The 13,810-nt window shown below is 40.1% G+C and overlaps 1 protein-coding gene across 4 annotated transcripts in view; it reads right to left on the bottom strand.

Moving 5' to 3' along the window:
* The window catches only part of TTN (titin), a 330,648-nt gene that overhangs the window by 282,041 nt on the left and 34,797 nt on the right, over positions 1–13,810 (bottom strand). For all 4 annotated transcript variants that reach the window (XM_075000777.1, XM_075000778.1, XM_075000779.1 and 1 more), the window contains exons 20-37: positions 13,647–13,789; positions 12,748–12,953; positions 12,370–12,600; positions 10,090–10,334; positions 8,565–8,788; positions 8,293–8,457; positions 8,022–8,190; positions 5,764–7,454; positions 5,365–5,646; positions 4,801–5,067; positions 4,431–4,703; positions 4,053–4,316; positions 3,697–3,957; positions 3,000–3,260; positions 2,214–2,477; positions 1,855–2,115; positions 1,465–1,725; positions 88–348 (exon numbers count right to left, since the gene is read on the bottom strand). In XM_075000777.1, coding sequence (XP_074856878.1) covers positions 88–348; positions 1,465–1,725; positions 1,855–2,115; positions 2,214–2,477; positions 3,000–3,260; positions 3,697–3,957; positions 4,053–4,316; positions 4,431–4,703; positions 4,801–5,067; positions 5,365–5,646; positions 5,764–7,454; positions 8,022–8,190; positions 8,293–8,457; positions 8,565–8,788; positions 10,090–10,334; positions 12,370–12,600; positions 12,748–12,953; positions 13,647–13,789 — 5,729 coding nt within the window. The remainder of the gene's footprint in view (positions 1–87; positions 349–1,464; positions 1,726–1,854; positions 2,116–2,213; positions 2,478–2,999; positions 3,261–3,696; positions 3,958–4,052; positions 4,317–4,430; positions 4,704–4,800; positions 5,068–5,364; positions 5,647–5,763; positions 7,455–8,021; positions 8,191–8,292; positions 8,458–8,564; positions 8,789–10,089; positions 10,335–12,369; positions 12,601–12,747; positions 12,954–13,646; positions 13,790–13,810) is intronic.

Here is a 13,810-nt window from a genome sequence, read left to right as displayed (position 1 = left end):
TAGGAAAATACCACAGATATACGATGAGCACAGAAAACATTAAGGGACATTAAGTTAGTTAAAGATATAGGCTATAAAAACAAATACCTTCCACATATAGAGTGGCTGAAGAAACAGCTTTTCCAGCAACAAAACTGTATTCTGCAGCATCACCAAAGTGGACATTCCTTATGGCAAGAGAATGTGTAAGCTTTTTAGTTCTTATCTGGCACCTGTCAGTTGATTTTATTTCCACCCCGTTCTTTAACCACTTATATGTGATGCCTTCATAGTTGACAGTTACTTCAAAAGTTATTGTATCTTTCTCTTCAGCATTGATGTCTTTCAGCATGGACGTAATCAAGATAGCTAAAAGAAAAGAAACAGCCACACAATTTATAAACATGTCATAAAAGGAGCCTGAATTGCTTCACAATCCTTAAAATAGCTTATATTTAGACCAAAGCCCTACCCTTCATTGGCTTCACAGAATATTATAAAATATGCCTTTCATTGAAACTGGGCTTCTTGCATTTAGCACAACATGATCTAAAAAAGAATGCCCTTTTTAGAATTTTGTTTGAAAGTTACAACTATTTAATTATTGTTTTGTCTGTATTTATTACATATTGTTGTGAAATCAGTAAGGAACACTTATAAAACTTTGCACTGGGCAAAGATATTGAGTGATAATAATTTTATTTTCTAGAACAAAAAGAGTTTTAAACTCAAAACAACATGCACCCCCCAAAAAAAACCAAAACAAAATAAAACCAAATGCCAAAACAACAATACTGTTCTGTAGTTGGATATAGCCTTTCATTCAAGGACCTCAAATGCTTTACAAAGGCAGGAGGGGGGGTTGGAATAGCCCCATTTTATAGATGGTAACACTGAGCATTTAAATGATCCATGCAATGTCAAAGAGAGGTTCTGCGTCAGAGCTAAGATTCAAGAATCAAATTTAGGAATAACATTTTCAAAAGTTTTAAATGACTTAGGAGACTAAATCCCATTTTCAAAATGTGACCTGCTACTTAGAAGCCTAAGCCTGAAGAGAAGTCAGTGGGAATCTGAGGTCCTAAAGTGTTTACATCACTTTCGAAAATGGGATTTAGGCTCCTTAGATCCTTCTTTTGAGAATTTTAACCCATGTCTCCTGATGGTCATATTGAGAGGAACCATTAGATTTATTGAGCCTCTGAGGTGGTGTAGGGAGGCAGCTTCATGCCTATGGAAAGGGCAGGTCTTTGGGTGAAAGGTGCAGGGCTAGGGTAGGCAGCCCTCAGCATGACCCAGAGCACCCTGAGCCCTTCTCCACCCCCATCCACACCAGGTTTGCAGGCCTGGTCATATTCCTGCTCTAACCACTATGATGGGGTGTGTCTCCCTTTATATGAAACACAAAGAACCCTTAATCATATTGTAGTATGATAATTATTTTGCAGAGAGAAAACACTTTGGTTAATTTTTATTTTCACTTACGGTTCACTGTCAGAGTTGCAGTGACTCTGTCATTCCCACAGACAAATGTATATTCTGCAGAGTCTTCACTGCTTGTGTTCATGATATTGAGCTGATGGAGTTTCCCCTGAACCACTATTTTAAACTTTTCACTCATTTCAATTTCTACCCCATTTTTTAGCCACACAGCAGGTACATTGAAATGAGATACTTCACACTGAAAGGAGGCAGTTTTGGTCTCAGGAACCTCAATGTTTTTCATGGTCTTTGTAATGTGTACAGCTATGTTAAAAAAACAAGAAATGAAAATATCAGATTATGTTTATGAAATTAGAAATGTATAAAGTAACAGATCATCTTGTGTAAGGGCTAGTTGTAACAATATGAGCTAGTTTGGCCTGAAATACTTACTTTCCACAAACAGTTTTGCTTTGCACTCCAGTTGCCCTATTACAGCTGTATATTCTCCAGCATCAGAGGGAGATATGTTCTGCAACATCAGCTTGTGAACCTTCCTTTGAGAGATCATTCTGTTCTTGTCACTTGATTTAATCTCAACATTCTTGTGAAACCATTTGACTGGTACCGTATCATGGGACACGCTCAGTTCAAAGGAAACAGTGGCATTTTCCAATGCAGTCACATCCTTTGGCTTTTTGATTATCTTAACAGCTTAAGGAAGAGAATTGAAACCATTTACTCATATACATGTGATTTCGCTTTTTATCAGTCACTAGAATAATTGTTGAAATGATCACAAACTGACTTACTTTCAACGTGGAGTCTGGCATTGGCGCTTAACCGTCCAAGCTTAAAACTATAAACGGACTCATCAGTGATGACACAATTTTTCACTTTCAGCATGTAAACAGTTTCCTTCACTGTAATCTCATATTTGTCATCTGATTTAAGTTCAACGCCATTTTTGATCCACTGAACGCCTTTAACATCAGGATGGGTAAGTTCCACAGAAAAAACTGCATCTTGTGTTTCTGTTACAGTCAGGTTCTTTAGTGTCTTCTTTATTTTCACAGCTAGAGAAAGAATTATCAACAAAGACGATAAAGCAAACTGAAACACAAAGCAAGTTAAATACTGTTATTTTACAAAACATGTTACCGTCCTCTCTTATTTTAGGATACAAAGATATACCCTTCATACACAAATCATAGTCACCAGAGCTGCCCCAAGACATTCCCCACCGTCAGAAACTACCCACGTTTCCCAGCAGCTGTTGATGTCTATGATTAACATAGTTTTCCTATATTTAAAATGCCAGCGCACAATTGGTAAAAGTTGTTTTTTAAATGGTTTACAGCATACACTGAATATATTTTTGTCAAAATATTAAGCTAAATTTTAACATGCAGCATCCAAAATTGTATCCATTTACTGCCTCCGATATCATGCATTTTAAACACAAATGACAGTTTCTAAGATGATGTATATAAAACTTAAGTTTTATTTTGTGTCTTAGGGCCTGACCAAAGGACATTGACCTCAATGGCTTTTGACTCATGTCTTTAAATGTATCATATCAGGATGGAATTACAGACCTTCAACGTTTAGTTTGGCAGACGTTTTTGAGGATGCCACTTTGTAGGTATATTCACCCATATCATCTAGGTTAGTGACTGGAATATTAAGCGTCCTCTTCAAACCATCTGATTCACTTTGGAAGTGATCCGTCATAGATAATGGTTTACCGTCCTTCAGCCACTGGCCTTCAGAATCAGGATTTGCAACCTCGCATTCAAAAATGGCTTCTTGGGATTCAGCCACTGTTAGATCAGTGAGGGGTTTTGCAATCGCACCCCCTGTTGGGAAGCAAAAGCAAGAGTTATCTGTTGAGTGTTTCAGCTGTCTCCATTAGATTATACTTCCCCTATGCTGAAATGCAGGCTTGCTGAAACCCATCAGCTGCACAGATTCTGAAGAAAACATACTGCCTTCATTGCCACAAACATATGGAAGGCTCTGTGCACTGTTCTACATTATATCCCCAATTTAGCAAACCATTTGAAACATCCACCACTACAGCGCTGCTGATTCAAAGTCAAGAAGAAGACAGAAAAAATAAGATGCAGAAAAAGAGACAAACCTCCAAAAACAAAAGCAAAAAAAAGAGAAAAGAAAATAGTGGAGAAAAGTACAGCAAAAGGAAAATTGCCATGATATGTACATCAGTTATTGCATGGAACGATTTTTTTTTAAATCAAAGTGAGACATTTTTGGGGATTTAAACATACTGACCTGCTACAATAAGTTTCCCAGATGTTTTCTTTTCTCCTGCATAAAATGTGTATTCACCTTCATCGTCTTTCATCATGTTCACCACTGTCAATTTATATAATTTGCCACGTGCTTCAATTTTATATTTCGAACTAGGCTTGAGCTCTTGATCTTTGAAGTGCCATAAAACATCAATAGATGCATGAGATAGCTCAACCTCAAAGGATACATTCTGTGTTTCAGTGCACGTGATGTCCTGAAGGCCTTTAATAATCTGAATTTCTGTGAAAAAGTTCATTAGAAATTATTTTAGTCACTAACACTTTATTGTATTAGCAAGAAGTGTTTAAGAACTGTGCACCTTAATGAATACCTACTTTCAACTGTGAGATTGCAAGTGGTTTCAACTTTGCCAACCATCAGTTTGTAGTGTCCTTCATCTGAAGCATGGGTCCTGACAAGTACTAGCCTCTGTTTTGTGCCTTTGCAGACAGCTTGTATACGGTCATCAGGCTTTATCTGTTGATCATTTAGGTACCATTTGGATGAAGACACATCAGGGACTGAAACTTTACATTCAAAGATAGCTTTTGTTCCTTCAATAGTGTGAACATCTTTTAGAGGCACCACTATGTCCACACCTGGCAAGTCACCAAAATATTCATGTTAAAAAACCTTGGCTTAAGAAGACACAAAGGAAACAAATGACCACTCATGTCTTTGAAAAGACACTGGACTGAATTATAGTCACTTACTATAAACAGAGACTCTTCCAGTGGTTGAAAGAAGAAGACTAGGAACATGAAAGGAGTAATTTCCACTATCGTCCATTGTTACATCTTCAATTAACAACATATGTGATTGCTTGTCCAGCACAACATGCATTCGGTCATTTGGCTGAATTTCAGTTCCATCCTTCATCCAAACACCTTCAATGTTTTCTAGGGAGACTTTAACTTCAAGTTGCACAATATCACCCTCACAGACTTTCTGATCAGTAAGTCCCTGAAGAATAGTCACAGGACGGGCTACGAAATATGAAAGAAAAATAAGTTACTCTTCAGAACAATAAAAAAATTCCTCAAAGCTGTGGGAAAGAAGAGGTACATGATTAGAAAGGCTTACGCTTCATCTTCAGTTTGCAGCTTGTCTTTTTGCCATCTACAATAAAGCTGTACTCTCCTTGGTCTTCCTTACTAACATCTTTAACAGTGAGAATTTGACGACCACGCCGGGACGTAATCATGTATTTACTACTGGGTGTGAGCTCCACATCACCACAGTACCATTTTCCCTCCACATCTTCAGGGGAAATCTCACATTCAAGCTCACCACTGAAGGACTCTGGAACTTCAATATCCTCAAGTTCTTTAACAAACTCAACAACAGCACCTGCATTAGAATAAAAATATACTCAAATGATTTTAAGGAGTTTTATGAAACGTTTCTGACAAAAACTGATGGGTTTAAAAATCAAACTTATATGTAAATCAAATATTATTTTAAACCGCAAACATAAAATAATTTTTAGAATCTGATGTTACATTAAAAATATAAACAAAGCATAAACATTTCTGCATTGTGCTACACAGCAAAATGCATGCTGCTTCACTCATGGGTGATAACTGATTTCTTCCTGGAAGATTAAACTACAAAAACACTGAGTGGCAATAAAGCTTTCAGTCCTACCTTCAACAATAAGCTTAGCAGTTGTTTTTACAGTTTCATCTTCTACCAATGCACAGCTGTAGTCCTCAGCATCTGACGTGTCAATCATTAGCACCGAAAGAAAGTGACCTTTTCTGTCAGAGTGCATCCGATACTTGTCTCCAGAAAAAATTTCTATTCCATTTTTATACCATTTCACTTTGACAAACGGTTCTGAGGTTTCACATTCAAAGGTTGCCATGGAGTCTCTCTCTTTAGCAACAACGTCTTGTAAACTTTGCGTGAAATTTATCAACAGTTTGGCTGAAAATTAAATAAATAAATAAATGCATACACATAACAAGTTGACAACCAGTTGACTATAAAGACAAACACATTTTTTTTAACAAACAGGATACATTAAGTGGATTTACACATTACCTTGTACAAGCAAGAAAGCGTGGCTTGACGTTTCACCAGCTATATTGACAGCTTTCACCATGATGCTGGCAGAGTCCTCAGCTGTTACATCTCTGAGTACCAATTCACAAACATTATCTTCAGGCCAGTACCAATATATCCGATCAGATCTCTCAATCTGTACACCATTTCTGAACCACTGGCATTCAGGGTCTGGTTTCCCTACTACTCTAAGACGGAAATGTGCATCATTACCTTGAGCTACTGTCTGGCTGTGAATTCGCTCAAGTATCTTAGGTGCCTCCATACTTGGACTAAGCTCAAGCCTCTCTGGTTTAATAGCTGGAATTGTGACTTCACCTTCAGCAAGAAGCGCTTTCTTTTCTTCCTCAGTTAACTCTTTGGTCCAGTGAAGAAGCTCCTCTTTTGTCTTTTTAAGCATTTCTTCGTATGATTCATCCTTTTTACGAGACTTAAGCTCCACAGCAGTAATGGCTTCATAATAGCCCTCCTCTGTCCTACGCTTGAATTTACTGCGCAGCTCTTCTGTCTCTTCTGGTAGTTTCTCATGAGTGATTCTCTCAGTCCGTTTTAGCTTCACCACCTCTTTGGTAGTTGTGTCAGCTGGCTTGTCCACCTTTTGTACTTGAAAGAGAAGTTTACCAGGTTCTACTGCTGCTGGTTCATGCCGAGGTTCGGGTGCCCGGCGAAGGACAGACCTGAAATCTTCCCTCTGCTGGATCTCAAGTTTCACTTTATGTTCTGTTACTCCGTCTGGATTTTCTGCAGTAACCTTCACTTCACCTGTATCATAGGATTTGCAATCCACAATGTCCAGGTAATAGATACCATCATAGCGGAGTCTAAACCTTTTGCTTTTACGAATGAGTTGTCCATTGAGATACCAATTGACTTTTGGCTGTGGATAGCCAGTGACACGGCAGCGGAACCGTGCAGTTTCACCCTCCAGAACTCTTGCAGGCTCAGGGACCAAAACAATTTCTGGCTTTTGCTTCTCTTTCTGATCCTCTGTCACTCCAACAAGGGCTCCCTCATGGGCCATTCTTTCCATCTCTTCAATTCGCTGCAGGCCCTTCCTGCCTTCTGGCAACTGAGTTTCTTCCACTAGGCTTTTCTCATCTTTAACGATAAGGGTAGCTGATGTGTGGTCAGTACCATATTTGTTACTTGCCCTGCATGTGATCACTCCACTGTCTCTAGGATAGGCTACTCCATAATCCAGACTGCAGTACCCAAATTCATTAATCATGCGGAGTCGATTGGCTGCCTCCAGGGGTTTGCCATCATGCAGCCAGTCAACCACCATAGTTGGGTCACCAATTGGTGTCAATCTGCAGTCAAAATGAGCTGGTCCAAAGCGCTTGAGCCTTAGTGAGGTGAGTTTCTTCTTAAAGAATGGCTTTTGTTGTTTCTCTTTGTCATAAAGGTCTCCCTCCTCCCATTGCTCTTGACCATAACGCAAATGGAGAGGCTCAAGCTCAGGCGCTGCAATTTCCTTTGCTTTGTATGTTCCCCTTGGAATGATTAGCTTCCTTTCTGGTTCAGGTTCTGCAAATTCCACTTCAACATTTACCTTGCACCGGGTTGTGTCACGCCCAGCTTTATTGATAGCAGTGGCAGTGTACCATGCAGCATCATGCCTGACAGTGGACTCAATCTTAAGTGCAGCTTCTCCTTTAGTGCCCTCAATTCTGAAATATGACAAAACACATTATTTTCTAAGACATCTCCTCCACAATTAGGTCCCATTCCTTAACCCTTAGAAGGCAGACTCCTGATGGAACAAAAAATAATGCTTCATCCTGTTGATCATTGCTGTACCTAAGGACCAAACAAGAATGTGGCCTCATTGTGCTCGGCACTGTATAAACCCAAAGTAGCAATCTTTAATGATCTTAAAATCAGTGCAAACTTCATCTACTAAAGGACTGTAGATACAGAAAGCTAATAGAGATTGTTTTACTGAAACATAATATATACGTACAGAACCAGGCAAGAGGAAGGACTGAGCTTATAAGGTATTTTAGGCCAGATCCACTCCTCATTGAAGTCAGTGGAAACACTCCCACAGTCTTTAAAGGCCACGAGATCAGACACTTTATTTCTGTTATGAGTAATGTTAATTCTTATCTAGTTCTTATCTAGCTTTGGGAGTTGAGAGCACTCAGCAAAGACTAGGGGGCATTTAGTACATTGCAGAACCCAGTTTAGTGCTATCTTTACTGTTTTTACGCATAATCTTTTTAGGAAGGACTTACATGATCTTTGGGTATTTATGAGGTACAATGATATCACTGTTCTTCAACCACACAATGTCAGGATTAGGATTACCAGTAGCTTTCACTGCCATTTTCAGTTTAGCACCTTCCTTAACACTCATATTCTTCAGCCTTTCTATAAAATATGGTTTCACTAAATGTTCTTGAGCTGAAAGAACAAGATAAAAGTGACTCCACACTGAAACTGAAACAGCTGCTTCTATACTTTTTTTAATGATAGACTTCTTTCCAAAATAAGCAGAGTAAATACCTTCCACTGTCAAGGTCACTGAGACTGTAGCTTTGCCTGCCCTGTTCTGAGCAACAACAGTCCATTCGCCTGAATCATCAGGCCTAGCATGGACAATGATCATTGACTGTGTTCCATCTTCTTTAACTACTATTTTATGGGCATAGTCATTAACCACTTGTTGACCTGCAGAAACAGACATTTTTTTTTTTTTACACACAGTGTTTTTTCCCAACATGGAAAATACAATAGCTTTTTTTAGATAATTATCTTGGGAAACTAAATTGAGATACCATTATGAAACCAGTATGTTTCAGGCATGGGTCGGCCCACTACTTTTAAGTCAAATCTCGCAGTCTGCCCCTCTGCACATTTAAAGGAACTAGGCTTCAACACAAAAACTGGTTTATATAATCTCTCCAGTTGTCCCTCATCGGTTTCCTCTAGTCTGCGAGCAGGAGAACGAGATGGAGAACTTCGGGCTGGAGAACGGCTTGGTGAACGAGGAGAAAGAGACCTGAAGACAGGACAAAAAAGGCTGTGACGTAGCAATGAGACCTACAACTGGACTAAAGCAACACTGAATTCATCTCCCAAGCCCAGTATTTTAAATCATATTAAAATTGATCAATTTATCTAGGGGGAAAGGTGAGGTAAAATTATTATTATGAATTTGTTTCCTTTTGTCTAATCATTATCAGGAATCTTCAGTGTCAAACCTTCCAGTTCTCTATTTTAGAGCAATATTTATTCTTCTCTCTTACCGTCCCGTCCCCCCCCACAGTGTACAAACACAAACACACATAGTACACCTAGTTATAATCTAAAACTTGATGAGTTCTCTGGCCACTGAAATGTACTAGGACTATCAATTAATGTGCACTAATGCTGCAAATAACTCAGGGCAGAATTAACACATTTAAAAAAATAACGTGCCTTAATCACAGAGTTACAGAGGGAAACCAGCATGAGCTTCTCCGGAGACTCTCTGGTAAGGCGCAGTAACGCAAACCACCACCAGAGGGTGCATGGAAAAAATGAAGCAGCAAGAAGACCCCAACACCCATCCTTCTCCCCTCTCAGGTGACCATATTTTTTAAAAATAAAACAGCCGGAGGAGCTTGCTCAAGCCTCCCCCGCCCGCCTTTGCATGGCTCATCCAACCCACCTTCTGTTTGCCTCCTAGGTTTAGACTGACAGTCCTCCTACATCTGATTCTGGGGCTGAGTCCCCCCACCCAAACTGCACTACCATGGTGGGGCCTACCCCCATAGGCTTGGAGTTAGGGGCTGAGTCCCCATGAACTCTGCACTACCCAGCATCTACCCCCCTCTAGCCCTTAATTTTTATTATTGTTTAATAGCACAATTAATCACATGATTAATCAGAACTAATTTTTATTTGCACAATTAACACAAATAATTTTTAACTGCTTGACAGCCCTAAAATGTACTAATCTCTGTGACTGAAAGACAGCTGTTTAAACAAGTGAGGAGGAATGCCTCCTTCTAAACTGAGATGATTTAAGTAGACAGGGTGTGGGTACTAAGGTTGTAAAACCAGTACCTTGCTTAGACCTATTATCTGAAAGATGGTGCCTCCGGAATCACATTGCCTTGTGGCAAGGGGAATTTGGCTCTCTGTTGATTTATAGAACAGAGTGCCACTTATTGAATTAACATCTTCCACAAGCATGGAGGTATGCTGGGGTTGACAGTCTAAACTTTTTCAGCTTGGATTACATGTTCAGACCACTGGACCCTGTCTAATTGTAGTAGACCAGAATGAACATGAGACTTGCACATTACCCTGTCTTACCTGTATCTTTTTATAACATCTGGTGCTGGCATATAACCTGGAGCTCCAACTGGTGCAGCAGGTTCAATGTATAGCTTTGCAGAGCAAATGGCATTTCCTTTAACATTGCTGGCAAAGACTGTATAAATTCCTTCATCTTCAGGCAACACAACAGGTAAATGTAGACTAGCTCGGCCATCTTGCAGCACTTCCATGTGGTAGCGTTCTCCGTGCTTAATGCGTTTGCCATCCTTATACCACACAATCTGTACAGAAGAAATAGTAAAAATTGGAGTGAACCCTCAGAGATAACAATACAGTAATATTGTTATGGGTACCCACATGGCCCCTCAATATTCCAATATTTTTATGGCTGACCTGGAACAGCGCTTTCTTAGCTCTTGTCCACTAACACCCCATCTCTACTTATGCTACGTTGATGACATCTTCATCATCTGGACCCATGGGAAGGAGACTCTGGGGGAATTCCACCGGGACTTCAACAACTTTCACCCCAACAACAACCTCAGCCTGGAACAGTCCACACAGGAGATCCACTTCCTGGACACCACGGTGCTAATACACAATGGCCACATCAATACCACCCTGTACCGTAAACCCACTGACCGCTACACCTACCTTCATGCCTCCAGCTTCCATCCCAGACACACCACACGATCCATTGTCTACAGCCAAGCACTAAGATATAACCGCATTTGCTCCAACCCCTCCGACAGAGACAACCACCTACTGGATCTCTACCAAGCATTCTTGAAACTGCAATACCCACATGAGGAAGTGAAAAAACAGATCAACAGAGCCAGACGTGTGCCACGAAGCCTCTTACTACAGGACAAGCCCAAGAGAGAAACCAACAGAACACCACTAGCCATCACCTACAGTCCTCAGCTAAAACCTCTACAGTGCATCATCAGGGATTTACAACCCATCCTGGACAATGATCCTCCACTTTCACAGGCCTTGGGAGGCAGACCAGTCCTTGCCCACAGACAACCTGCCAACCTGAAGCAAATCCTAACCAGCAACTATACACCGCACCACAGTCACTCTAACTCAGGGACCCATCCATGCAACAAACCTCGTTGCCAGCTCTGCCCACATATCTATACCAGCAACACCAGTATAGGACCTAACCAGATCAGCCACACCATCGTGGGTTCATTCAGCTGCACATCTACCAATATAATTTATGCCATCAGGTGCCAGCAATGCCCCTCTGTTGTATACATTGGACAAACTGGACAGACTCTACGTAAGAGAATAAACACACACAAATCAGATATTAGAAACGACAATATACAAAAACCCATAGGAGAGCACTTCAATCTCCCAGGCCACACAGTAGCAGACTTAAAAGTAGCTATCCTACAGCAAAGAAATTTCAGGACCAGACTCCAAAGAGAAATTTCTGAGCTACAATTCATCTGCAAACTCGACGCCCTCAGCTGAGGCTTAAACAAAGACTGTGAATGGCTGGCTAAATACAAAAGCAGCTTCCCATCCCTTGGTATTCACACCTCCAGATCAACTGCTGGTGGTAAGCCTCACCCTTGCTGACTGAGCTAACCTTGTTATCCCCACCCTTGCTCTGGCTTATTTATACCTGGCCCTGCAGATTTCCAAGACCAGCATCTGATGAAGTGAGTCTGTGCTCACGAAAGCTCATGCTCAAAACTTTTCTGTTAGTCTATAAGGTGCCACAGGACCCTTCGTTGCTAATACAGTAATATGTTCCCCTGCATGTTACTTGGAACTTTGTTAGGTCTTTCCCACTATTTTCAATTATTTCTTGGCTGTCACCCACATTTAGCAGGCACGCGATTTTATTTGAAATAAATGAATAAAGAGCAACTTTTTGCAATGGTACATGATATAAAAACCAGTATCTAATATAAAATACAGCATGATGATATATAAAGAATGATACAAACCAGACAAATTGATTATTACATGACCACTTCCCTGTGACACTCAGGGGATGCCTGAATAATGCAAAAGTGCCATAGTGTACTAGTGAATCTAATTAATTGGCTTAATCAAGAATTATTGTACAAAAATACAAAATGGAAACTCAGCTGGAAGAAAAAAATGATTGAAAAATATGCATAGTATCTCTGGAATTTGTGGTTTTCTAGCTGAGTAGGATACAGAAGGGATTTTCTGACAGTGCCCTAGCACATCTCGTATGCTTCCACCAACAGAAGCAGGCCTTTTTCATAGTAGATATCATTACAAGCAATAGTTGTGCAATTCATTTCATAGTTATGTATGTAGGTATACCTTGGGTAATGGATATCCAGTCATCGTACAATGGAAGGTAACAGCCATTCCCTCAAAGATTCTATAATTCTTTAATCTTATATCAAATCCTGCCTCTATTGTTTCAGATTCAGGAACATCAACCACCATCTCTTCTCTGTCTTCCTCCAGGAGTTCTTCTAGGGTGGTCTTAATAATTCTGTACTCTATCTCTTTGATAAGTCTTTCTTCAAAGGAAGAAATGTGAAATTCCTATGCGAAAAGAAAGAGTTTTGTGATATGTTTTGGAGAACACAATTTGCAAAGAGTTTGTAGGATAACTGACTTCTTACACTTGCGAAAATAAATAAAAGCACTTGAACTGCTCCCATCACAATTTAAAAGGACTAAAATGCTTACCTGTTCATCTACAAAAGTACGGATCTGCACAGTGTCTTTCGCCATTTTCTTCCTAATTAGAGCTTGTTCTTTTTCATATTCTTTTTCATAGTCAGCATACAAAATAGCTGGGGCTACCTCGGCCACTTTTGGTTCTTGTACATATGTAGTCACCTGAGTTTGGTACATCATTTCTTGTTGCAATTTTAGGTAGACCTCATAATCAGCTAGGAGTCAAGTACATATGAATTCTTATAAGTCACATAGTTTTTACTAGAATAAATGTAGAAACAAGCTGCAGAAATTATCAATTAGTGTGTATGATTTTTAAGCACAGTTGCAGGGTATTGTGAAACCCATGCTCATTCTGATGCTCTGTGATAATCATTACAACACTACTCTGCTCAGTCTTGATTAAAACCTCATAATTTATGTGTTCTAGCACAGGTGTTATTAAGTACTGAGCATTTCTAAAGAAAGATCTCATCTCCTCTCAGCCTCCTAATCATACCTCTGTGCCTTCTCTCTGATGAATATCTTCATGCTAAACAGTCTAAATTAGTTTCTTTTTCTAAAGCACCTCTCCCAGCTCCTTTCCCCAGAACCCCAATGCCAACCTCCAAGGTCCCACATACTGCATTAAAAGCTCTGCAAGAGGAGAGGCTCCTGTAGCTACACTCAGTAGGAGATTCCAAACTCTGCCTGAACCTAAGACCATTCTCTCCTTCTGGAGAACACCTCAGTGCCACAGGAAAGCAGCTGTAGACACTCATTCTCCAGCAGAGCGCCAGCACCTCCCTTTTCTCTGAGGATGAGGGAGGAGTGGGAGAAGAAGGAACTCCCATTTTATTTTTCCATATTCTTATGACTGACATTTTTGTTAGTCCCTCCTCCCACACCATCCAGGCACATATGCATACCTTCTTCCAGTAAAGAGGCTGATGCAGAAGCTTCTCCATGCTTATTGCGAATAACAATAGTGTATTCTCCGGCATCATCAGCAAAGGTCATAGAAATTTCAAGTCTGCATTCCCCAGTCTCTTTTTTGTAACTCACTTTGTGTCTTAAAGAACACAGAAAACAC

This window comes from Carettochelys insculpta, chromosome 8 (assembly GCF_033958435.1).
Source record: "Carettochelys insculpta isolate YL-2023 chromosome 8, ASM3395843v1, whole genome shotgun sequence".
NCBI lineage: Eukaryota > Metazoa > Chordata > Testudines > Carettochelyidae > Carettochelys > Carettochelys insculpta.
The sequence above is the reverse complement of the archived record's forward strand: the minus strand, read 5'-3'. Positions and strand labels throughout refer to the sequence as shown.